A 27,027-nucleotide genomic window follows, 5' to 3' on the forward strand; every position below is an offset into this window, starting at 1 on the left:
TGTTGTTGTTGTTGTTTTTTTTTTTTGTTTGTTTTTTTATGGCATATACATTTCTGAACATAACCCAGAAGACATTTCAACAGTTTTAAATTATTTTATTTACTGAGTTTGGATAGCATGCGTCATTTTACAGCACCAGTAAACAAGTCAGAGAAGCATACTGCTTTTAGGAACTTGTACTATGGAATGTCTTCAAAACCATTACTCTCTTCTCATCCACTCTAGTATGTAACACTAGCTGAAGATAAGACAGACATTTATTAGGGCAACTTCCTTATGGCTATAAACACTCATAGCAGCGACTTTTAAAAGAAGGTTTTATTAAATCAAGTCATTGCACTTGGGTCATTTATTGCTATAGCGAACAAAGGCCATTAAATAATTAACACCTTTCATTTATGGTTTTAACTGATTGTCTTGTTCTGTTTGTCTGCTACGAGCTTATATGCAGACTATTTCTGTAGAGCAATCCATTACAAGGTTTGTTTCATGCTCTAATCATGATGAAGAGCTTGTATAATGAAATTTGCTATTCCATTAGGCTCAATTCTTGCTCTTCATCATCTAACTTAGAGGTATGAATTCTAAGTACGAGCTTAGTGTCTGACAAGAAGCACTACTGCACATTACTCCTCAATATAAAGATCTGGCTCAAGTCTTCATTTGTGATGCATCTAGGCAATTAAAAGTTAAAAGCATTAATATCAAATCAGCTTATTAGCGATATGACTAGCAAATATTACCTAATACCTGCATAGTATATTAATCAAATTTTACAGAAACATTGATCAGCAACCAAGACACAGAATCCAATTGAATTTTTGATGTTTGTTTTTTTATGATGCATCAACTGTTGAGAAACCATATTCTCAAGAATATATCTCACTTCCATATCTCTTGCTCAAGTGACATAGTAAATAATTACTATATTTATGGCTATTCCCATGAATAGAAAGTTATTTCTCTTATTGGTTAAGTTGTCTACTAATATGGTATGTTTTTGTCATTTAAATTTCAGTAGACCAAAAGGAGATAAGTTTGTTACTAACAGAAGTAACACATTTGATTGGCTTTTTAAAATTGTTTTTCATTTTTTATCAAGTGAATAGAGCAATACATATAATTGTCTCCCACAACTTTGAATATTATCTGTATATTATTCTGGTGCACAGTGTTGAGCTCAGGGGTTAAAGATAATGGCAGTCCACAAGATTTCAACGATTTTCTATATAAAAACAAAAGTGAAAGATGCTGTCTTGGATGCCAGCACAGTGCTGTCAAAGCAATCATTCCAATCACTCGTTAAATACAAAGATGTAATTAAATTTAGAAGTACACAATACACTGAGAAAGTTTATGGCATAAATATATAAATATTGAGACATTTTGAGAGTAGTAAAGTTCCAAAGTGATTTATTTTGAGCCATATTATAAACAAAAACTGACTACTGTAATAACAGATCAAAATGCATACTTAACCACTAGAAAGACTGATGACTTCAGTTTAGATACACACAAGCACAGACATTGTGAGTTAAGGTTTACTTTTTCACATTGCGTGCTGTAGTATTTTAGGCACAACAGGTTCTGTTAAGACTGGATTCTAGCCTTGTTTCTGTATTTCTTGCATTTTGTAGTATTAAAAGTTACTTTTGTTGTAACTTTGTGATGCAGTCCTAAATCCCTTTTTAATCCAATAGTGCAAGTGACAAAATGTTCTGCTAAATTACTCTGATTAGGTCATCCATTCTTACTGCAATGCATAGGCGTGTCATCCAATTCATTGCATTAACAAATTCCTATCTCACTGCTCAACTTATAAACAGCATATTATTAATATTCTCACTGCAGACAGGCACAACAGCATAACCCTGGATAAGACTGCCAAAATTAAAAAATATACAAATATTCCCTTTTTGCATGTAGGGGAAAAATAGTGACTACAATTACGATACAGCTATTCCGTCCCTCCCAGTAGATTATTTTACAGATTACTTGTAAAGATAGATCACCCTATTTATAGTATAGATCTCTTTAAAAATTAAGCTACAGGTATTCAATAAAAATCTATTAAGAATTCCCTCTTCTTTTTATACAGATTCAGTAGTATTTTCAAGCAAACCAAAAAATAAAGGTCTGCAATTCCAGCACAGTAAGAAATAAGGCCTCTTTTATATTGGCAAAAAATTACACCATTATTCTCTTTTGTTTTCTTATCTCTGAATAAAAGACTATATTCCTCTTTACTATATTTTTCTTTAAGACTGTAGAACACCAGCATCCGTTATTACAAAATAAGAGTCAGTTCTGCTTGTGTTCAGCTTGAATTCCTGGCAAGTTAAAGATAGCAAGTCCATGGGTGTCTCATGTAGACATCACTGATTTCTTCAATTTTTCTATTTCAACCTGGAAAACAGATATTTTGAAAAGTCAGTAGAGTAGCAATAACCTAAAGTTTCCAGAGCTTTCACCAAAATAACAACCTTGAAATCTCAAATGTTTAAGCAAACAAAACAGAAGCATTTGACAGCTTAATATTTACAGCTGATTTTATATTACGTTGCTTAACAAACAAGAATTTATTGGATAATCTCACTCTGAATAGTCATTTAACAAAACTGAGTTGAGAAATCATTTAACAAGTCTCTGCATAACAATGCATCATCTCAGCCTAACTTCCTGAGGCATCCTTCATGCAAAATATGATGACATGGTTAATCTTTATTTCTTCAAATGAATTTAGAAGATACTAGGAAGTTGGTTCCTTTTCATTCCCATCACATATTCCAGGCAACTTCATAGATTGCTTTAGAGATTCCTTAAAAAGAGAACTTGCCAGAAGTTCTTCTCAAGTTTTTAAAGTAGCTTTAAAGTCAGTAAAAAGTACTTTTTAACAAATATAATGCACTTTTGTATCCAACTGGAATATTTTTCTATAATGAATTCAACTTATTAACCACTTAACAGCATTATACAATAATGCAGGCAGCCTTCATGAAGAAACTAAGGGGGTGGCACTCATCATGAAGGGGAATTTTTCAGATACGCTCTATTCTTTTTGACTCTATTTAGACAGATAATAGAGAATTAAAGAAAGATGACTTTCTTCCTATTTTTCATTTGATTACAAAAACTAAATTTGTCCTTTAAAATCCACAAAAGCAAAATATTCATCATCTCTCTTGGAGTAAATCCAGTTGTGACATATTTCTAGTACAATGTAGAATCTAACAACACTAAACTGACATCCCAACACACATATAACTAAAAGTAATTATTTTGCATTGCAGGTAAGCAAAACTGAACTAAGATGAACTGTGAATGTTCTTAATACTTGCCTTATGAGGCATTCATTCAACTACACAATAGAAAAGCAGTACAAAAAAGATTGAGCATGTCCATTAAGACTTTCCTTCAGCATCAAGTTCTTGAACACTCTATATGTGCTTCTAATTTTTTTCTCCTTTTAAGTTATTAATATTACCTCCAGAATACTTCGCTTCAGCTTTTCTTCTTCCAAATCCTTCCTTACTTTTTCCAGTTCTCTCCTGACAGTTTTTAAGACAGCAGAAATCCAAGTTAGAGAAGAAAATATTACTGAGAACAGTAAGCATAGGCCTTCTTAAAATTTTACAAGAGGGACGAACGTAAATCTGATACTATATCTTATAAATAAAACATAAAATTACAGGCCCACTAGTGGACTGGTATTTAATTTTGTTGGACCAGAAGCTTCCAACAACTCTCAACGCCTCTTAGCAATCACCATGCAACTATCCCTAACTTTTAATCGCAATTTTTAGTAGTGTAGTTAAGAAATGTTTTTACAGTTATCCCCTCCTTGGAGAGAGAAATTTAAAGTAACTTAAAGTAACCTGTCAATCAATTCCTATTCTTTAGAATAGGAATTTCCTGTTCTGTTTTACTTCATAACTGGAGTCAGATAAGAAAATATTAAAAATGATCATCACATCACTGAAAAAGTAATTCATTAATCTCCTGAACTCATAATTTACTAGTTTACTTCGGAAGCCAACTGATCCAGATGCTTTACAGCCTCTCAACTGGTTTAGTTAGTACTCATCATTCTGATAGGACAAGAATGAATGCCTGTGTTCTCCAACTAAAGAGAGAAAAATACAATTTCTGCAGATTTGTATTTGCCTAAACACAGTAAAGACCAATTTTCTTTTACATCGTCTGCCAAACACAACCCTGCCCACACACACACATGATGGGGCCATCATGACTGAATTTAAAAGGCTCAGTAATCTTTTCCCTCCTACCAGTCACGTCAGTGCTGTAATTATTATACAATGCTAGCACATGTACTTACACTAAACACCACAAGAATTATCTAATTTTCCTTACAATAATAGTACCAACAGCTTAAGAAATATTTTCAAAAAGCAGTAATGAATGAAGGAGCACAAGGTAGAATAGAAAGTGTTTACAAATTCCAAAAATACTCTGACATCAAATTGGTATATATTTAGGTCATTTAGTTGGATCAACTTCTGAAGGAATAAGTTCTGAACATTAGTATTAATACACTTTATCTTTGTCATTAAAGATGTTAGTGTATATCCATTTGCAGATTGAGAAGAAAAATATTTACCCGTGTTCTTTTTTCAGTGTGTCTACTAAACTCATCAAATCATGAATCTGAGTCCTGAGCTCTTCCACAGATGTCTGTATTTGCGTATTCTCTGTTTCTCCTTTAAGTTGGACTTCTCCCGGAAAAAAGTTGAGTATAGCAGAACTTGGTCTCTGAGATGAAGATGTAATTGGTGGACTCAACACAGATGGCTGAAAAAATAAGTCAGTAGAAGGCTAAGAAGTGCAATCTTTATGAACTAACCACTTACAGTATATAAGTTGTACTAGTATAGTATCTTCTTGTATATACTTTTTAGCTATTAACAATTAACTATACATATACAACTTTCCATTATTTTCTACCCCGAAGATTAAAAGGAATGCCCAGTTCAAATGGACTACCGTAGTATGTAATATACGGTTATTTTAAAAGCTGTTTATTTAGCACTGCACTGAACTTCCTGTAGCCATTAAACGAAACACACTGCAGTTCTATACACTTAAAAAAAAAAAAAAACAAAACTTTGATTTAATCAAAAACCTTAGTTTACTATAAACAATCATTCATGTGCCCTTCTGATCTGCTTGTTTGTTTTACATGTCAGAAGATTAAAAATCAGACATTAAACTTATGTGAGAAACAATACCATAGTTTCATGCTACCTGATTATCAGAACTGAAAAACAAAACTTTATACTGAGGTATACATTAACTTTATATTACAAATTCTAATATGAACTCTATACCAAATGACATGGTTCGCTCACATTTAAATACAATCAGTTGTATTTAGATGGTTTCATCAATCAAAAGCGGAAACACAAGCAAGATGAACAGAGAACTAGCTGCCTGGTACCTAGCTCCTTGGTGACATACCTTTTTTGTTTCAACTGGCTTTGGTTTGGCACTTTCTTCTTCTTCCTTCTGCACCTTCAGTTTTTTTTCTGCACTGTCAACTTCACTTGACTGGTAAATAAACAATTCAAAAATACCAAAAACAAAAAAGGTTTTCAGAACAAGAAAGAAAAGAGTTATGTATTTTTAAAAACGTGATAGATAAAAGCTTGAACTGCTAGACTACTATGGGTTTCTTTCCTTGCTACTCGGACCTTTCTACCCTACAGTTTTAATTTATCTGAATTTAAATCAGATAGTAAGTTTGGGCAGGATTTGCCATTATCTCTACAGTACTTAATAGAACAAATACTTGATGCTTTTGGGAACCTTTAGGTACCTCCATAATACAAAGACAAGGCAGTAACAGTCTATAGTAATTGACATGACTGAACTATAAAACACATGATTTATATATATAAAATATATATTTATATGTAAAATAAACACAGATTCTGCACTACCTCGTTCTGTCTCGTGCCTTTGCACATATGATCACTTCTCCAACGTAACATTAAATTACAACTTTGTTGAAGTGAAAGACTACATACCATTAGTATATCATTGGTGCTACTGGAAGATTTGGGGATTTATCACAGTAATACCCCACAGAACAGAGAGACTCCCTCAGGTGCAATACAGTTGTGTTGTTTTTCTTACGTACACTTTCTTCTACTTGCAAACAGATATCCCTATAGACAATCTATACAAACAACCTCTGAGCATTTTGCATTTCACTCTCTGATAAATGGTTCATAAGACTGCTTCTGAGTGCAACTCTGTTTCCTGGGAATTTAGTTCTTAGTTCACGTCTGGAAAAAACACACCAATATACTCACAGAAATACAACCACTGAAACGTGCAGGCAGCCTCCTACCAGGCATCTTGGGTCGACTTGCAGTAGGGTGAGATAGATTATCTGAGGTAGCTATTACGTCATCAAAGCTTAATAGCTCTAGAGAAAGATGAAAACACAAACCACCATCAAGACTAGGAGTTTTACTATGCTCCTTTTTGTCACTTTTTTTTTTTAATGGAGAAAAAATAAAAAATAATAATTTTCGGAATTCTTATCATTTCAAAAATTTTTCAGCATATACGACAACAAGCCATGTAAAACTACATGACTTTGGCCTATCTGGGAAGTCACATCTTCCCCCTTGAAAAAAATAAGAGTTGATTCAACTAGCACTTGAATTCAAGTTCTCAACAGAAGTAGTGTCAACATGGCAGCATAAAAGAGACCTAGTGTATTTGGAGAAAAAAATGCAGTTTAAACTGTTTTCAGAGAGGACTTAAAACCAATTTTGAGTTGAAAATGGCTTTTTTTTTTTTTTACTGCCCAACTCATGAAAAACATCAAAGTCCGAGTTTAGCAACTGAGAGGAAAATAAATATGGTAAAGTGCGTCCAGAGGTTTATGTATGTTAACAAGACATTAACTGCAAATATTTTTGTACAGTGCAGTTTTTCATATGCAATACTTTTTGTCTGCAAAAAATACACGACTCCATCAAGTCTATAATAAAATATTTTAGAATTTAGAACCCTATTTGTATACTTTCTTAAGGCACACAGATCTCTTTGCTGATTATTCTCTTTACACTCTTAACTCTAGTCCAGGTAAACTCTCTTAGATGAAGTCTTGCTTTATTCCACAATCTATTTCCTCCTTATGACCCCTGATCAGAAGAAGTTCTTTACACCCTATGGGAAGATACAACCTTATAAAAAATCTATTAATGTGTAGAGCAGAACATAAGTAATTCATCTAGTTAACAACTGGATTTCTTACCACAAAAAAAAAAAATAAAACCAATACTTACCTACCAAGAGCTATACAATAAAATTTATCTATTTTTATTATTAAAGCAGTGACATAAATTACAGATATTACATATGGTTTTACAAGGCAAAATCATTAACTTGTTCTTCAGACTAAATGTTTAACTAAAATGCCACAAAGCATTACTATAGATACCAGAAGTAACATTCAAACTTGGGGAGGGGGGGGGTGGTTAGTTGGTTTTGTTTGTTTGTTTTGCAACCTCTTAGTTTTGCATTGCATCATTTCAAGCAGAAACCGTAACACTTCTTCCCCTACTTTCTCACTCATCTTGACACTACAGCAAGAGGTCAGTACAGGAAAAGGCCATAGAAATACTCGTCCAGAGCTTTCATTCCACTTCAAAGTTAACATGAATTAAAATCAACTGATTAAGTCAAGTTTTATTCATTCATTGTCAAAGCTAATTTATACCTGTAGAAATAAATTCAGTAGAAGCTTTCTACTGAAAGTTTTAACTAGTTTTAATGTCTACTACTGTATATTACAGTCTTTTAAGCCCTTAAAACATTTACATCTTTCAAACCTATCTGGACTTATGTACTTCATTATCTGTTGCCGTGTTGAAATACAAGAATTTGCAACTTTATCAGTTACCAATCAGTTTTGCTGCTTTTCAGTTTTATTAAAGAAAATGTAAAGGTGGTCTTTTGTAAATATGTAACCATATTTGCAATTTAACAAAAAACAGGGAAGAACAAAGTAGGAAGAAACAGAAGAGTGATGAATGGCAAGGGGCTGACGGAAGAGAGGATGACGGAGAAATGACTACTAAGGTATTTATCTTACAGTCTTGGCCAATGAAGCATTTAGCTTGTTAGAAATCATGCAGCAGTGATCTAGGAGTGTATATTAATGTTTTTTACTCAATCTTCAGTAAGCTCAAAGCACTAACCGAAGTCCTGATTCAGATTTTGATGTATGTAGGTTAGGTATTTAATATAAAGGTAACAAGGCAGGAAAAATATAGACACATTTCCTCCCCTCTTCCCCAACATCACAACAATTTTTGCATTTCTGTGATCCTCTTTCTGCAGGAATAACAAACAAATTTAAATAAGAATTGTAAATTGAATTACTGTTACAATTGCAATGCTAACCCTGTCTCCATGAGCAAAGAAAACATCAGTAACTGACACCTTAAGGATAACATGTACCGCCAGAACTTCACAAACCTTGAGTATATAGATATTCAAGGCTGTAGCAGTAAATAATTTAAATTATAGATAGTGGGATGACACAAAAGCCAAGGTTCTCACCAGTTTCTTACCAATAGAAACTGGTATACCTCACTCAACAGCTCAGCCCTAAAATATTACCAGTACATTAGCAAAATAAGGGGTGGAAGCAGGTGTTTATTATTATTTTTTAAAACAACTTTCCTAAGTATCTTAGGAGGAATCTTGGCCCCACTGAAACCAATATGGATACTGATAAAACACACCTCATTTTCACAATTTACACCCACTTCAATGAACAAAGTGATGTATCAATTAACTTTCTTAAAGACTGTCTGCGATTAATCGTTACAGGGAACCTCGTCATTGTGACAGAATCACAGAATCACAGAATCACAGAATTTTCTAGGTTGGAAGAGACCTCAAGGTCATCGAGTCCAACCTCCAACCTAACGCTAACGAGCAATACCATACATCTGGAGATAATTTGAATCCACAAATTATTTTAAGGCTGAGCTAGAACACCTTTTTCATAAGCAAGATAAACTAACCTGGAACAGTTACTTAGGAAAGACTACTAGAAACATTTTTTCTGCAAGCTTAACCTGGATAAACGCATTATAGAATTGTTAGGTGCTTTAAGAGATAAAGTTAGGTGAGAGGCTTTGTTAAAATTTGTCAATGTTTTAGTGTATTTGTATCAGTTTCTCTTAAAAAGCCTTCACAAAAAGAAGCAAAGCTGAAGGGGTTCATATACCTCATCTTGCTGGAATTTAAAAACCCATGGTAAAAGCAAAATGTACCCAGTATTTCAGAAGACAATACTCATGTTAATCTGCAGAGTGAAAAAGCTGGCAGCCCTTTTTCCTATTACTCATCCTCCAGAGATTGAACCCCCAAAACTTAGGGGAAAGATATAAGCTTTAGAATATTGACGTTTGAAGTCAAGCAATAATAAAGTATTTGCTATAATTAAGCATTTATTTGCCCAATATGTAACTCTCATAAATGCTATTTTACAAGACTCATAATGATAAATAGCCAACACTAGAGAATTCAGTGCCAAAAAAAAAATCACAGTAACATACTTTGTGTGCACAGAAAGACAGAGACATTCAACCTAAATCTAAGTGCTATAAATATTGAATACATCATACTATAAATACTATACTTGGCTCATCAGTAGACTGATAGAAGTTAGACTGAGAAAAGGGTGTTTTGTTTTTGTCTTTTTTGTTCCTTCCCACCTATACACACACTCCTCATTGTAAAATATATTTGAAGTAACTTCTTGTTTAACAGCTAAGGAAAACAAGCATTCAAATAAACGAAAAAGCATTTTAAATTGAAACCCAAATAACTGCAACTGAAAATTACGCTTATGAAGTTAAGAAGAGGCTAGGTGTATGGCATAAAGCATTTGGATTGCCTTAGAGATTGTTATCTTACCAAAATGGAGAAGGGTAGGGTAATTTCCTGACACGTAAGAAGGGAAACATGGCAAACAGGATAGGAAACAAAATCTGGAAAGAAAAGTCAAGGAGAGGAATGTCTAGAAAAAGATTCTGAACAAAAAATTACTTTACAAAGCAGGAAAAAGAAACATTTGTAGAAGAAACAGAATTGCTTTAAATGTTCAGCATGCTAGTATTACAGCTTTAGGTCGTTTACAGAACTTTAATTCTAATAAAACAAAGAAACATTTACGCAATTTTTGAAATTAAGCTTCAAGAGAAGGAATTTAAACATGATCAAAGTTTGAGTATTTTAGAGTATTTGTCCTTCCCTATCTGATGGCTGGAACCTAGGTTATTTGTTGTCTTTTTATTGCCTTTTTTCCACATTTTCCTCCCTCTCTTAAATATAAAGAATATCTACAGCTGCTCCTTAACCTAAATTTGAAGTGATGAACAAACTTAATTGTCAAAATAAACTGGAAAAAAAAAAGCACACTTAAAAAACTGATCTACTAAAAATTCATCCATTTCAGAAGAAAAAGAAAGCCTGTTGGTAACTTCTACACCTTCAACAATATCCAAAAGCACCAATGCCAGCCATGTGTTTTCCCCCATATTTTAATGTCTTACAAGAACTAGAAGTCTTAACTTTAATATCACAAATACCTTCAGAGCTTTGTGTGCCATGAGCTACTGCACTGAGCATTTAGTCTTTAGCAGAACAGTGGATGCAGAGACAAAGCATGAGGTTCCTCACGTTTTACTGATGGGAGCTTAGTCCCTTTTCACAAGAGCAATAAAACCTAAATCAACTTACGCAGATCATTTTAAACAAGGGTGGTTTTACTTTTGAAACTTTCCTCAAATATCAGCTCCTTGACTTTGTCAGTGCTGCATCCCCAGGTGGGCTGCCCAAACCTCCTGTGCTCGCGCTCTGCACCAACCAAGGAGTGGAACAGACCTCACCCTTTGCTTCAAGCAAACTGAATGTATCTGTAGGTCTTTCCTAGAACATACAAATTGCAGGGAATTATCACTACTTCAGATAAACTTCAACAGTAAAAGCAGGCCTTGTTATTTGCTGCTCTGCAAGTAATCCCCTGCCAAAGTATCAGAGTCTGCACAGAGGGTGCTGCAGGACTGATGCTGCAAACTCTGCCCAGCATCTCTGGATTTTGGTAGTTTCCATCCTCCATCCTTGTTAAATGCTGCAAAAGCTAGTCTGATAGTAAAGTACTTAATATTCACTGTAATTTATCCCAGATCTAGAATTAACCCGTTTTGAATTTAAACTTCTCAGATTATTAGAAACACAGTGCTGATGACTGCAAATCACAGGCTATTTCCTGTCAGCCACTGGATACTGTTTTTTCCCCCCTTCTATCTACGCATATAAATATTAAAAATTTCTCTTTGAGCTTGTGAAAACTTATGTCAGCAAAAAAGATCAAACAATTTTGTGTTTTGTTTTGCCCCCATTCCTTTTTTTGTTTTTTTAAATCTGTAAAAAAAAATGTTGCTTTTATATACATGAATACCTAGTACGGTGTCTACTACATTCCCAAGCTGGTTATTAAAGGTGTCAAGATAACTGCACCTGGGGAAAAAAGACATTCCATCTTTTTTCACAGAGCTTTCTCCTGGGGATAAATGGTACTATGCAACATGGTAATACAGCTAGCATAATCCTAGGGCTAAACCTCTGAGCAACAGGGCAAAGTTTATGTTTTTAAGGCTAGGTGGGGCATCAATCTTTCATCTCAAAGTTTACTGTGGCCTGAAAGTGTTTACTCTGTACCCTCACTCAAACTCCATATTTGAGTAACAGCGGCAGTAATTAAACTGCCAAGTAAAAACTTATAAAACAAGGTATAGCACAACATTTATGCGTTTGACTAGTGAAAAAACAAAGGACCTTATAAATACTTCCGGGAATATTCAATGGTAATACTGATATACATACTGAAGTCCAACTTTCTGTGGCTCAGGAAAATATAACTTTATTTTTAATTAATGAAATCTGTTTTAATTAATGTATCGTTAATTATTAATCACGTGGGCTCAACCCATAGCAATTGAAAGCATACCTGAATTAGCATTTCCTCACATAGGGCACTTCAGCTTGGAAGCATATTTTAAATGCCATGAGTCTTAAATGAACAAGTCAGAAAAACTCCTTCCTATTCATAAATTGCTTCATTTGTTTGATGAATGATTTATTTCATTGGTGAACTTAATTATCATTTAGGTCAAGCTATTCTACATCCTGTATATCATAGTTGTCCTTAGAAGATCAACTTACACTAAAATTTTAAATGTATTATTAATAAAACTTTTTTTTTTTGGAGAATAAAGGTTGTGTTGAAATATGCAAGCCAAACACTGCAGGTACAATACAATAAAGCTTCTTCTGCAGTGCTTAATCACACAATAAAAACAATTCAGAGCTTAAAAAAGATGTCCACAGCAGACACACTCTGCACAAGATGGACACAGATGAGAGAAATCAGTTGTACTGTCAGAAAAGGACAAAATACAACTATATTACAATCAGGCTACATGAATTATTAATGTTGGTACTCTATCTGCTATCAGTGTTTTAACTAGACAAATTCAGATTTAAAAAGATACCAGATTTGGTTCAAGGTGCATGACGCAAAGCCATAAATATGAAATTCAAACATAGAATATACTACTCTGGCCCAAATTTAAGGTATGGTAAAGGTGCAATCTATTGTAGCTATGAATTTAATTACAGAATGCTGAAGTTAATGGCATTACTGAAAATAGGCAAGTTAGCTAAAAATGCAAAAGTTATCTAAAATGCAAGAGCAGAAGAACAAACAGAACCAGTCGGTAAGGAAAACAATTTCATAAAAACACAAGATAAAACTGATAGCAAAAAACATGCTTTCAAATTAGAAGAACAAGCTATTACCTATGTTCCTTCCTATTAGCTGTTATTAACTCCGAGCTTAACCACCTCCAAATAGCCTACTGACACCTGCAAACCCTTTGCTAACTCTCACCCTGAGCTATCTACAACTAACCATTAAAAAAAAAAAAAAAAGGATTTTCTACTAACAGGCATAATTACACTCCGTGGTATTTTGTATAAATTGATGACCTTATTCTAACCCTGTAAGATACTGCAATCCAAACAGAAAGACCCAGAAAAAAACTGTTTGTTCTTTTCTTACCTGATTCTCGAGAGCTCTTTACCACAAGCGAATCTACCTCTACTGATTTTGGTCTAAGTGGTAAATGTTCAGAGTCTAACTTTGGTTTTGCTACTGGCTCAATTTCAGATTTTGGTCGAAGAGAAACAACTTCTCCATTAGATCTGTAACAAGAAAAGTGCAAAAATACACCTAGTAATGTATAGTAACATTAAATAGTTTATCAAAAAACAAAACACACCAAGAAAAAGAATTAAAAGGAAAAAGACACCCCCCCCCAGAAACAGCTTTTACGTTTTTTTAAATCCTTGCTTAAAAGTTTTTCAGAGAGAAATTCTAGTACTATAGAAGTCAGCTCTTCTATTGCAGCTTTTGTAGAGCTGTCAGACGTGTACAATCCCCTTAGAAAAGCATCCAAAATTTTTAGTGCATTTACTACAGAGCTTATTTTGGCACTTAACCTAAAATATCACACTTCACTGCAAGAGAAAACAAGATAGCTGAATAGCACCTTCCGTAATCTCTCCTGAAATATTTCAGAAACAAATCGTCAAATTCCTTCAAATCATTTTTTTTTTCTGTAAAGAAAAAGAGCTATCAAGAACAAGTTATTTTTTTCTGGGTACAGAATAAAGTGTCTTGTATGTCTGGTATGCCTGGCTATGCTTCTACCATGCGTCCTTCATGCCTAGTCACATCATCCAAGGACCAAAAAAAAAAAAAATAAAGAGTTGACCTTTTCCTTTACAATTCGTGCCATCATTTATGTCACTGTAAAAAAAACGCAGTATGTAGACAGGCCAGTTGTCAGCTTCAATGTGTCCCTTTCATAAACTCATCGCCCATATTCTTTTTTCAAAATCCATTACAGCAGAAAAGCTCTAACAGCCTAATCTCCCTACAGCGATGTTAAACTTCCAGACGTTTAAACCTATTTTAAAAACCCTCTATATTTTTTTAAGTTTGCAATTATTAAATGACCACAGTTTACTACAGCCTCTCTTTTAGCTGCACACATGTACCCCTTCATATCCTTAACTATGAGGGAGGGGGAACCCTGTTTTGGTTAAAGATGGGAAAATCTCTACTTGGGAAACATTCCAAAATGTCAAGTGATGAAACATGATTACAAACTGGAAACCTACACAGAATGAAAGCTGCAACAGTCTAACCCTTCAGTCAAGCACCCAAATTTTCCAGGGCTGTGCAGGGCGCGACCAGATATATGGCTGTTGGAGTCAACCCTCCAAAGTCTGAACCTTTCCTCACTGCCCTCCTGTTTTCTCCCTTCACTCCTTTTGGCTCACAATATACAGGACTCGCTGGAGGAAAAAGATAAAACTCAAAGAATGTTTGTTGCCACTGTATATTTGCAGGTATTTAGGGTGCAAGCTCTTTGAGGTAGCAGCTGTCTGCTCTTTTATTGGTAGAAGGCCAAGTTCATCATGATCTCACTTTCTTGTGGTTCTTTCAAGTCAGCTGAATATCTCAAAGGGACAGTTACTTGTCAACATGGATCTGCTGTTGTCAGTAAGAATCTGGCAAATTCTTGGATGGAGGCAAAAAGGAGGGAAACCGCAGCAGGGGTTGGGTACAAGGAGGGATTGTATTGATGCAAAGCTGGTGAAACACTAAAAAAAATTCACACTTGTGAGAAAGAAATTTAGAGAAGTGAAACTAAGAGTGAGCAACTGCTTGCTATTCTGTTCCCTACTTGTCCAGTAAACTCAAGTGAGAATACTCGAGACAGATCCAAGAACCACCTCCAGTCTCTGCACTGTTTTCTTCCCCATGAAAGAGGACATGAGCCATGCTGAGTACCTTTAGCATGGATACTAACTATGCTCAACTCTTCCTCTTCTTCTAGTTTACTCTGAAACACTGGACTTTGACTCTACTCAAATATTTTCCAACACAATGATATTTTTCTCAAGTACAACATCCCGAGATTCTTTTATACCATATTGCTACTTTAACTTCTTTATTTTGGGGGCAGGTTTAAAGCAAAGCAGACTAGATTCATAAATTGATCTGCTTTATGGTTATCTTGTAATATTTTCTCCAAGATGGATTCAGCATCTTAAAGAATTAGGAAGTTTTAAGTTCATATTGATAACACTTGAAGAAAAGAAAAACTGGTAGGTGCAGTGCAAACTTATCCTTATATCCTCTTTGCCTTCAAAACATACATCTTTTCCCACCTCAGTTGTGAAGGAAGACAGAAAAACAAACCACACTAAATATATGTAATATATTGTATATAACATTATATAAAGTTATACTGACTTGGATGCAGATGATGGCAAAGCAGGTTTTTCTGGACGTTTTGGGTGCTGAAACCCTGCTCTCAAAAGGCTGTTAGTCTTGCTTGGAGGAATGGGCTTCTTGGGTGGTACTTGAGGAGCTTGTGGCTTCAAAGGCTTCTGATCCAAAGCTCCTTTTTCATCTGACAAAGGAAGTCACAAAACATTAAGAAACACATTGCCTAGGTTTCTTTCAATGCTGATCAATTAGAAAGTGACTGCTGTTAGAACTACTTTCTCTAAAGTTCAGATGAACAGTGAAAAATGGATATATTGACATTAAATAGTAGTCACTTTGATTTTCATACTTTCTTCCCCTTCCTCTTTGAGAATAGGGGGAGTGAGAGAGCGGTTGTGGTGGAGTTCAGCTGCCCACCCGAGTAAAAAAGAATTCTAGATTGACATTATTGTACTGCAAATAACACCTAATAAACAAGAATCTCTCTGTACTGCTACTGCTTTGCCCTTACTGTGAATTCATCATATCTCCTCCTAAAAAGTCAGAGGGCTTTTGTTTTAAATACTGCCTGTATACAACTAACTCCCTTTGGAAAACTTCTGCAACCCTTGTGTGTCACCTGCACAACTGTAAAATAGGGAAATCCTGATTTTCTTTCCCAGGAATACTCTGAAAAACAGGTCATAGAGGTTTCAACAAAAAAGCATCATCCAAAACAGAATTGTATTCTTGATTTGGGACCTTCAAACATTAGGATGTGCAAACGAAACAAAACCAATACTATGTAGCTGGCAGTCTCTCTTAGTACAGAGTTACTAGTCAGTCCTTTGCAGTCTCTCAGTACAGTGTTACAAAATTAATAAAGCTCTGATGTAGCAGGACAGTACATAATTTTGCCGCTTGGTGGTGCTGACTCTCCTGTGTAAAACACCCTGTTCGTGGGGCTCACTTCTGTCTACTGATCCTATATACAAGGCTTAAATTCCTAAATGCCCAGTGGCAGTATTACTGGAGATCAGTTCTTTACATTTTAGAGGAGAAAGAATTAAAGAATTATGCATTATTACTTGTAAGAACATGCAAGTTCATAAGAAGGACAAAAAATGCTGCCATCAAATTATATTCCTGAATTATCATCAGTCAGGTTTCCCTTCAGTTGCTCCCACTCAAATCTGAATATAAAAACTGTCCAGAGTTAAGTGGATGAATGTAATACTCAAAGCCAAGGTTCCTTATGAGCACAGAAATCAGCCAATTTTGCTGTAAAAATGGCATGGCATTTTTTCAGCTTTTATTATACAATGAAATAAGGGTTGACTAAAGATAAGCATTTAGTAATTGTAATAAAAATACCAGTCTTAGCCATTGATATTAGACAAAATTACTACATGATACCAACAAGCACCCTTCACTGAAAACACAAAAATAGTTATGGGAGTATTGCTGTTACCTTTTGATTAGCCAGTTTTTGATTGCAATTAAAGGCAAGATTAACATGCATTAAAAAAGTATATGGTTTGGTAGGTTGAGATTAGAGCTGCTCATTTATTGAATTAAAAAAATAATTACATTAAAATTTCTTAATCAGTTTGATTGCTAGTATCAACATGGTTATTTTCCACCAGTAAAGCACTGCACCGATAGACGGACATTTTTTCTAGTAAAATGCTACTACTATCTAAATACATAACTGTTAAGGCCAGAGGAGACCACATATAATTAATTATTCAGCCTGACCTTCAACAGAATTCAAGAGAACATTTTCCTGCATCATTTCTTCTACCACAGAAAAGGACTGTTATTTATCACACAAGTTTTCAGAAGCTTTCATGTCCCGAAGCACGATACCTATTACATAGAGCAGCTAAACTAAAACTTATTACCTTACTTTTAGGAATATATCCTGAAATTCACTATAAAGTAAACAGGTCTCACCTTTTTCTTCAGTCCTCAAAGGGAATTTCTTCTCTCCAGTTGGCAATTCAGGTTTAGGAGCTGTGTGTAAAACCAAATCATAGGTATTTCTGAAAGAGCTTTAATTATCTTAGTCATTATCTAAAAATATGATATACACCAATTTGTGTTTGTATTTTTTTTCCCTTTGCAAGGAGTGTAATGCCATTTATAAACATTCATTTGAGCCCAGCAAACTGTAGGCTCGTATTAAAATGTCTGAAGTAGTCTCCATCATAATTTGGGAAAATATATAGCAGCAGCAAAATACATAAGGCATAAAAAGGTAACCTTTAACTAAGGGCAGCTGCATTACTAGGAAATACAAAGCTACTTCTGAATTTAAATTTTTTTTGAAAACATGCACTGTTTCTGAAGTTCAATACTTCTTCAGACACCTATCAGCAGGCATATTTTACGTACCTGGACCTTTAACTGGAGGAGGAGGTTTCTTTGGCTTCTGAAAAATAAGTACATAAACAAAACAGATTATCAAAACACAGAAACACATTTGCTTTCTGTTTTGCATATGGTAGTGTCCAGCTTATTTACAGCTCTTTTCAAAGCATTTCATAAATGGCAATCCCAGACAGGAAGCAAAGACATAGAACTGGAAAAATTCATCTGGTATTTCCCAGCCAACCTGATAAAAAAAAAAATGTGAACAAAATGTACAGTTTCTTCAAGTCTCAGATCAGCATTTCAGCAGCAAGAGTAAGCAGAAGAGGTGCAAACAAAAATTAAGAATTACATCTTATTTCGTCCAAGGAATTGCTCCAGTCACACCCATTTTAATTTCAGTTTCAGTAAGTAAACTCCACAACGTTAGTTAGTACAACGGAAGTATCAAAAAGTAATCAGGTAAATTTTAAAATCAAAAAAGGTCACTTTCACTGAACAAGAGTTCTAAACTGAATATCATGAAAACTATTTAATTTTGCAACAAGCACTTCATTTATATGAAAAACATTTGTCTGAGCTTCTTCATCTTATACTGGAGAAAGATGCATGAACTACTCCAGCCATTAAAAACTTGCAAAATATTAAGGTGTCACAGTTTGTACGTTGACAATAACCCTACTGTACTAGGCAGCTACTTATTGCTTTCCTTGATCTGTTAAAAATAAGTTTGAATTTCCCCCATCACGGAGTACGGCTTACCTCAAGGGACACATCTCAAACCACCTCACCCCCAGAGTCCAGCTAATGAAAATGCTCTAGAACACCTATCTACGTGGTTGCACCAAGGACAATGCTCACTGATAAAACGGTCACAAAAGCCTACTAACCCTCAGATGTTTATAAAAACATTGCTGAAGTTGTATGGGCTCAGTCCAATGCACTCCCACTAAAGTACATGTGTTAACTTGACCATCTTTGCTACACAAACTTGTCAGAACCAAAACATCATACTAATCTTGACAAAACATGGACTAAGAATTACAAGAACAAGGAGTACCACATGAAAATATGAATTTCTTTAAGTCAACACAAGAGATAATGGAGAGAAAAAAAAAAAAATATTTCTAAATCCCAATCAAAGATTATACACTGCAACCTACTGGCAGGTCTTAACACAGAAAAATCCCAGTCAGTCCCCCAGGGGTTATTCAGTATTTTGTTCTTATATTTACTTACAGAACAGGATGAAACAGAACTGACTGCTTGCTTCCTTTCAAAACGTTTAGGGTTTAATTCAATCATCAGTTACACATATCACCACAGTATCAGAACTATACGTTTTTCTATATGACCTAATCATCCTCTTTAATTACAGTTAATCTGAAAAGGCAGATTTCAATTAAATATTTAAAAATAAGTTTAACCTTTAGATCTTCTTGGTTATAGCTACTTCGAGACAGAGTTAAAAGCTGACACAATTGTATTAATATTTGAAGCAGCAGTATGTGCTGAAGTCTTTTATTCCTTGCATTTCTGTCAATTCGGTTTTGTGACACTAGATGAAATATATAGGAACTTACAGGGAAGTCTTTATCATGTTCGTGTATTTGAACAGCAAAATTATCAGGGAAGACTCCTTCTTTACCATTGAGTTCTCCTCTCCACCAGCCTGGCTCTCCAGTGTCCTAAAACAAACAATAGGATATTTCGATCAATCCTTATTTTTCCCAGAACCGATAGATTGAAAGTGCTGTTCCTGTAGCTGTTTCTCACAATATAATTGTTTTTCCAAAATATTGCATTACTTAGAAGAATACTTTAGCTACCTTAGCAAGGGGAAACAGCTAAAGATCAGACTATGTTTGGTCACTTTGTTTTCTAAAATACAGGATATGAAATTATATTTCCTCATTTATACAAGGCTAACATCTGCAAGTGGAAGAAAAGTACATAAAACCAGCTATGATTCAATGCACAGTATTTAACGTTCTCGACTTCCTCCACTAGATTTAATGTTCTCAACTTCCTCTACTAGAAACACTTTCAGTAAATACTTTCTGTAGTTGGAATAACACACAATTCTACTACATAAAAGTGATTCTGATGCAACTGATCAGGCTCACTAGTCTGAAAAGCATGAAGAAGTAAGACAGGATGGATACACTTCTGAGGAAAAAATAACCAAGTAATAATAACATAACAATAACATAAGGGGAAAAAACAAATTATTAATTCTGTGTCATAGAAATCCATCACACGATCTAACTGGATAGAAACTTTAGTTTATTTATAACAGAAGTATGTGTGTTAACATCTGAAATTATTTACATATTTTAGCAAATACTTTACTCAACCCAATAAACTCTCCTGTCTATATTCTACTTACCTGTGCATAACTTACAAAAGCTACAAATGGTTAAAGTGGACTGAACATCTTACCTTAGTGATAATTTGAATAATCTCGCCTTCTTTAAAACTCAGTTCGTCATTTGTGCCTTCGTAGGAAAATACTGTCCTGCAATATTCCTTGGCTGGAACGACACAGCATAATTACTACACTTGCATACCATGGGTAGTAAAGTACATAAAAGCTTACTTGTGCTATCCAAAAGGAGAGCTCAGAAATTAATACTATAATCATCCTTCCCTTCCGGACCAGCCATCTGACGCTGCTCTACAAAGTGTTCACTGTGTCATTCACCTCATGAGAAAATCAAGTTCATAGCAATATTTACAGAGAACGGGAGATAAATCCTCATGGAGTCAGGGGATAATGCCCTAAAATATTTTTATCCACAGCAGACTGCTCACTTAAAACTATAATGGCTTATCTGACATATCTAATCCCCACTGCCTTATATATATTCAGTTCTGCTGCTTTAGACGAAAGACTGATTCATGATTTTTATTGTGAGTTTATATGAGATTTTTATAATAAGCCTAATTAAATATACACAATTGTTTCATGGTGACTTAAAATTACAGGAACTTCAAATACCCAAGCAGCACATTTGCTGAAATTCTGCAATGAGAACAAGTAATTGAAGCAAACGAAGTCCTTGGATATAACCACCTGAAACCACAGCTCAACTGAATGACTAAACTGACAATCACAGCCCCTTCTGTAAAAGCAGAAAGAATAATTCCTGTCTTTCTACTTGGTATAGGGCAATAAGGACTCTATCGTGTGGCCACAACATACCAGGACTTGGACAACACACACAGGTGAGCAGCAGCATACACCCCTGCTCAGAGGGCAGCACAACCCTAAGCCATCTCCTGTACACAGCCCGATTCTGTAACAAGGCACGCATTTCCTTGCTGCTGGGAGAGTTGGTCAGCACCACTGTACTACGCAAACCTTTGCTTCTTTCTTTCTCCAAGCACTTCTCCTCATGCCCTGGATACACCAAGTCCCACAGCACACAAAAACCATGTCAGGAAGGACTTTCCTCTGCACCAGCTGCACAGAAGGCAGGAGGCAGCAAGTGCTGAAACCCTGCAGGCTGCATCTTTCTGCCCATCCAGGTGGTCAGCTCCACCCAAAAAATCCACCCACCTTCATTAAGAGCACGTACAATTTGCCACTTCACCGTCTTACTTTGTGAGCCTGATATTCTCTAAGTCATGGAGATAAAGAAGCCCTGTTTCACTTTCTAACACTTTCATATGGTGCTTACAAAGCAATAAATCTGAACTTTGAACTACCTTTTATTAAAACATTTACTAAGTTTTCTCCTTTCCAAGAACTCAGGGGTGACCGTGCAGTAGCAGGAATCACAGATGATGTCCTCTGACATAAAGGGGGAAGGAGAAATCACCAAGTAGAGATTTCTATTTTATTTTTTAAACAAAATATTTTACATATTTGCACCAGAGGCCAAAACAAGCTTCCCAGAAATAGCTGAGGCGTACCAAAATAAGGCACACAAGTCTAAATATTTTAGGAGACCTCTGTTGTTAACATACTGAACACAGATTATTTTAAACTCTCTCAAAACTGAGGATGCATAAACAGTGCAGTCTGTATTAAAATAAAAACATTAAGAAAGAAAACCTAGCTCTTTCAAAAGTTACAAGATACTTTCAAATTATTCTATAGGTATTTTCTACTAATAATCTCCTACAATATTTATCTGGGGAGCAGAGACTCAGCATGGCTAACTGGATTAGTCCAATTTCTATACTTGTAGCATGAAATGCACTTGAAATTATGAAAGGAGCTACGTACTGAATGCTTTGAATGTTTGGTATTGAACACCCAGATTTTTCAGACAGACTTGGGTTAATTTTTATGCAAAGTTTAAGACAGGCCAAATTTCGCAATGCTCTGGGCTGCACACTGTCTTGCTGGCTCTGCAAGAAGAGCACTTCCAGCAATAGCACTGAAACGGTTTAAAAGCTGAAAATTTTAATCTACTAAAAGTAAAATCCCTGATAGACTTCAAAATCAGGATAAAGTCCAAGTAAGCATTGATTTCCATAAAATCATACACAAACTTATTTCGATATATGCTTTGGAATGGCAAAACTGAAGTGTTAACTACTCTTACCCCCACTACATTAAACACTCCTAAACTGTAATAGGCTGTTTATAAACATGGCCGTGCATACATCTATCCCACAAAATAAAGCAACACTGCTCAAGTGGCACAGATGTCCTATTTGCTGTTAGAACTCGGCCAAAGCCCTGGTTTGGCTGTACAAACCCACCGTTTCAAGTGCACTGTTCTGCTAGATTACACAACCCCTAAAGACAGGCAAAAAGCCAGCTGTTTGTTGAAGTTTTCGTAATTCTGCAAATGATGCATTCCATGTAAAATAACCCATTTATGCAAAAATAACTGATTTCTACATAAAAGAAAAGTACACTTGAAATTCCAATACAGGAGCTGAAAAGCATTGTCCCTGGAACTAGGCAAAATGAGCTGTCAACACATCACAATTTTTTTTATGGGGGTTGGCACTCCCAAAAGAAGTTTTGAGTTGACTTTAAAAAAAAAAAAAAAAAGTAGCTCTCTAGATAAAGCTAGGCAATTTAGTAGTTAAACAAAGTCATAAATTCTCAGTGAAAAAATCTTTTTTCTTTTTTATTACTATAAATGGAACCAGGCTACCTGGAGAATAGACTTCAAGGGAACAACAACTTTCTGATGCAAGAAACCCAGCATACAACCATGGACGGCACGCACACGAGCAACTCCAGAGTAAACACAGCATCATTCCTATCATCCAGGAACAGAAACCAAACTGGGGGGCTGCTCTGCAACAACAGATTTCCAGCATCCCAGCTGACCACTGAAAGCTAGGCAGAATGAAAGCCAGCTTTAGCACGTCAACACAAATTAACACAAACTTAATACCCCTGCCTTATTTGCTTCTGGGAGACAACCCTACAACTGATTTCTCACTGAAATGCAAACAAAAACTCCTTCAGACACTTTTGCATTTGAATAACTTCTCAAAGATAAAGAACATTATGCACAAAAAGCAGTATACACAGAAGTATAATGCCAACAAGGGGAAAACAGATCAGTTTTGACAACCAAATACTTCTTCACCAAAGACTATCAAGCAACAGATGCACATTTCCATTAGCCTTACCTTTTGGTTTACTTTCACCTTCTGATTTTGCTCCTTCTGACGAGTTTTCCATTTTCGTTACGCAAGGAAAATGAATTGGCTTTGATCCAGGGGGATGGTGAGGTGAGGACTACAGAAACAAAAGAGAACTTTATTAACAGAAACTCATGTTTTCAGTAGCTGAGATGATGTGAAATTATCTCCAAGAGATTCACTGCGTTTTTCTTTTAAGTACTTAATTTACTGCAGTTACTTCATTATGGCCACCACAACAAGAATTTTGTCTACTGACCAAAGACAAAGCACACTGCTTTATATCTGGCAATGTCCAGCTCAATTTTTGCAATCATATTTCAATCTTCCCAAGCGTCACTGTTCCGTTACTCTGAAATTGCCTTCTCTGGCACAGAAGTGGTCATTTAACAGCTCTGCTGAAAGTAACTCTGACCACAGTTACTTGACACTGGAATGACACAGGAATATTCAGTGACCATAAACCATCTCAGCTGAAGAGGTAATCAGTTTTTCATTACTTAGGCAAACATAAAAGCATGTGAAAGCCCGTCCCAGCTTCCCTTTGCTCTTGGAGATTCAAACAGCACAGAACCCAAACACACACTTTCTCACCAGACATTTTCTCCTACACCAAAAAAAACACAGAGGCATCACAACTGGTATGAAGTTTCAGAGTTAACACCTAACCAAAATAATTGCTCTAGTTTTCATTTCAAGACATTTACTGAGCTGTCAGGAGGACTGCGACAGCTTCAGCTGCATTCTTTTCTTCACAGTCATAAGAGCTACAAACATTAGTCAGTGCTTACCTGAGCAACCCTAGCAGTGTTACTGACGAGAAAATTCCCATTGCTTTTACTTATTCTGTTCATTTCCCTTTATAACTAGACTTTGCAGACCTACTGATGCCACAGAAACCAGCCTGAGTCTCTTTAAGAACAGATGGTGTCTGTGGGCTGGTGTTTGGTACCTCTGACATACCATAGAGGAAGCTACGGTCATTTGGGATGTTCTCAGAGTGCATATGCAATTTAATTCACTCCAGAACATAAAGGAAGCACTAAAATAACCCACCTAGGAGATTAAAGAAGGCCAGTATGGAAAGTTTTCTACGTTCTCCCCTTCCAAAAAAAGGATGCAATTAGTGTGAGAGGAAGTTTAGGCAGGCAGGGTATAAATAACCTGAACCCATGCAGGATGCTGGAGCTGACTGAAATCTATCTTACAAAAGCAAATAAACATTTGAATTGCTCACGAGTCTAAGTGCTCAGTCTTCCTGTGCTGAGCAGTTCTTGAATTCCCATAGGGGAAAAACAAAGAAGCTCTCTCTGCTCTAGAGCTTCCTGAGGACAGCTTTTATTTCTTTACTAGCTTAAGGATGGAGAATGCCCTTCCAGCATCCCTCCATTTAAACCCAAAGTGAGTTGAGCATGTACCTGAAGAAACTGTTTTAGCAAAACCTTCATAAGAATTTTCCCCATAGGGCTCTTTACGCTGTTCTGTAAGCCTATCTGCCTTTGGGATGACTTTGGCAATAAGCATAAGTGGAATATTAAATGCAAACCTCAATTGTTTATTTCATTGTCTTCAAACTACGAGAAGTTTGTTTTCTCACTTCATTTCCCATCTTGCTGAGAAGCTGCCTACAACAACTTAGCAGACTGGCTAACAAACCAAATACAGCGCCAACATATCTTAGTATTTCTGCACAAAGAACAGTTCAAAATGACTGAGCAGGCTTCCTGTCAACTCAGTATATTTTAGAAAGGATCTTACCACTCCCAAGTTATAAGCTGGAAAGTGAGGAAGCATGCCTTCGGACAAGCAATCTTATAACAAGAAGGCAAATTGAGAAAGCTAGCTCCTGAAAGCCTCCTCTAACAGCAGTCATGCAACAATGTAGTGGCTCCCATGGATTCCTGTACTGAGGTATAAACCTGGAGAGAATGGAGGAAAATGCATGTGCCCTCCCTGGGACTTCACAATCAATACCCCAGCTACAAACGACAACACTTTGATAACTTTGGTTTTCTGACTTATCTGAAGTTTTGATTGAATCAGAAAAAAAAAAAAAAAAAAAAGGATGCACACAACATCTACAGTTGGATAAGCATCTTTCAGCTTTGCTACTGAGGTGGGAGTGGAACCAACACATTAAAAGTATCTGTCCCTGCCCTCTTCCTGCCCTCATGTCACTTTTTGCCCCGCACCAGCGCAATTATTTCTGGGCAGGCAAAGGAAAACAAATCAGTCAGAATTGCCTTTTCCAAAAACAGTCATAACCACAGACAAAAAAAAAAAAAAAAAAAAAAGAATTTGGACAAAGATTTAGAAGCTTTCTTGAATTGATCACTTGAATAAAAACCGAAACACTGAATGATCTCAGCTGTCAAAAGCTCGAAAAACAAAAAAGTTCTTGGTATACACTATGCATAATTTCAAGATAAATGCATTGCTGTTGTACTTATGAGGGGTAAGAGCTTCCTTGAGTTCAGATATACCAAAACCAAATTAAAGTAAGTAAATAACGTGATGTTCTGTAATACTTCCTAACTTCTAAGTTAAATTTGGAGAACAAAATGCTCGCACAATCTGCACATTACGGAGACACCAATGAAGCCAAAAACTTGGCAGGATTCACTGAAGGACATTTCCATTGGTAATAACACATGACACGCGGTACGGCAATTTCAACATCCACCAAAACATGAAGGAAAAAAAAGAAACACCCCAAATATTCCTTGATTTAAAGGCTACATTCAACTTAGAATCATAGAATATCCCAAGTTGGAAGGGACCCGTAAGGATCATCGAGTCCGAATCCTGGTACCACACAGGCCTACCCGAAATTTTAGACCATGTGACTAAGTGCGTAGTCCAAACGTTTCTTAAACTTGTATAGAAACTCAGCAGTCCTGCCCCTGATTAGATACAAAATCTGTTACAGAGAAAAGAACTACCAAAGACTACAGTAGGTACATATCCTGCTATATTTTAAACCCCTGACTTTTGAAAGGACAATTTTCATGTTAGTTTGAATTTCCCTCTTTAAAAAAAAAGTCAAAACATTTGACTAGACCTTTTGGAATCCATGGTAGATAACTTACCGTGAAAGAAGTTTGAGGTGTTTTGCTTTGTTTTATAGGCAAGACCCTCTTCTTGCCTTTGGTATCCGACGGTTACAGCCTGATTACTGAACAATACTGACAAATCTTATAAACTGCCAGCATCTACAGGATTATGTTTTCAGTTTCCACACTTTCTTTTTTAAATACAGGAAACCCCAAAATAACAACACGAACCCCTACATACCTTATCTTGCTTTTTGTCTTCTGATTCACCACTGGATAACCTTGTCTTAAGTTTAACTGAGCCTTCTTTAAAGATATCTCCAAACCCAACACCTCGTATTTTCTTTGGCTGTGCTGGTCCAGATCCAGGTTCAGCTCCATTCCCTGGAGAAGCCACAGGTGAGGTAGGACCACTGAAAACAGACTCTGAAAGTGAAAGGATAAAAAAAACACAGTTGTTTTAATAGCTGAAATTATTTCTTTGCTCTTCAGAGGAAAAAAAAAATGGAAGAGACACAGCTGTGTGCATTGCTCTTACAGCTTATTACAGCTACAATACCTCCCTTTTTTGTCTAGCTGTATGTTTAA

General features: G+C 35.7%; 1 protein-coding gene across 3 annotated transcripts in view; it reads right to left on the reverse strand.

The window, feature by feature from the left end:
- Positions 1 to 74: 74 nt before the first annotated feature.
- Positions 75 to 27,027, reverse strand: part of CD2AP (CD2 associated protein) — a 75,380-nt gene continuing 48,427 nt past the window's right edge. For all 3 annotated transcript variants that reach the window (XM_084516311.1, XM_084516309.1, XM_084516310.1), the window contains 13 exons: positions 26,681 to 26,865; positions 23,375 to 23,483; positions 20,210 to 20,301; positions 19,351 to 19,455; positions 17,792 to 17,828; positions 17,351 to 17,410; positions 15,440 to 15,599; positions 13,175 to 13,317; positions 6,333 to 6,448; positions 5,476 to 5,565; positions 4,619 to 4,809; positions 3,485 to 3,548; positions 75 to 2,406 (listed from right to left, as the gene is read on the reverse strand). In XM_084516311.1, coding sequence (XP_084372437.1) covers positions 2,365 to 2,406; positions 3,485 to 3,548; positions 4,619 to 4,809; positions 5,476 to 5,565; positions 6,333 to 6,448; positions 13,175 to 13,317; positions 15,440 to 15,599; positions 17,351 to 17,410; positions 17,792 to 17,828; positions 19,351 to 19,455; positions 20,210 to 20,301; positions 23,375 to 23,483; positions 26,681 to 26,865 — 1,394 coding nt within the window. In that variant the 3' untranslated portion in view covers positions 75 to 2,364. The remainder of the gene's footprint in view (positions 2,407 to 3,484; positions 3,549 to 4,618; positions 4,810 to 5,475; positions 5,566 to 6,332; positions 6,449 to 13,174; positions 13,318 to 15,439; positions 15,600 to 17,350; positions 17,411 to 17,791; positions 17,829 to 19,350; positions 19,456 to 20,209; positions 20,302 to 23,374; positions 23,484 to 26,680; positions 26,866 to 27,027) is intronic.

Source organism: Aythya ferina (assembly GCF_964211825.1).
Source record: "Aythya ferina genome assembly, chromosome: 3".
In the NCBI taxonomy this organism is placed as follows: Eukaryota; Metazoa; Chordata; class Aves; order Anseriformes; family Anatidae; genus Aythya; species Aythya ferina.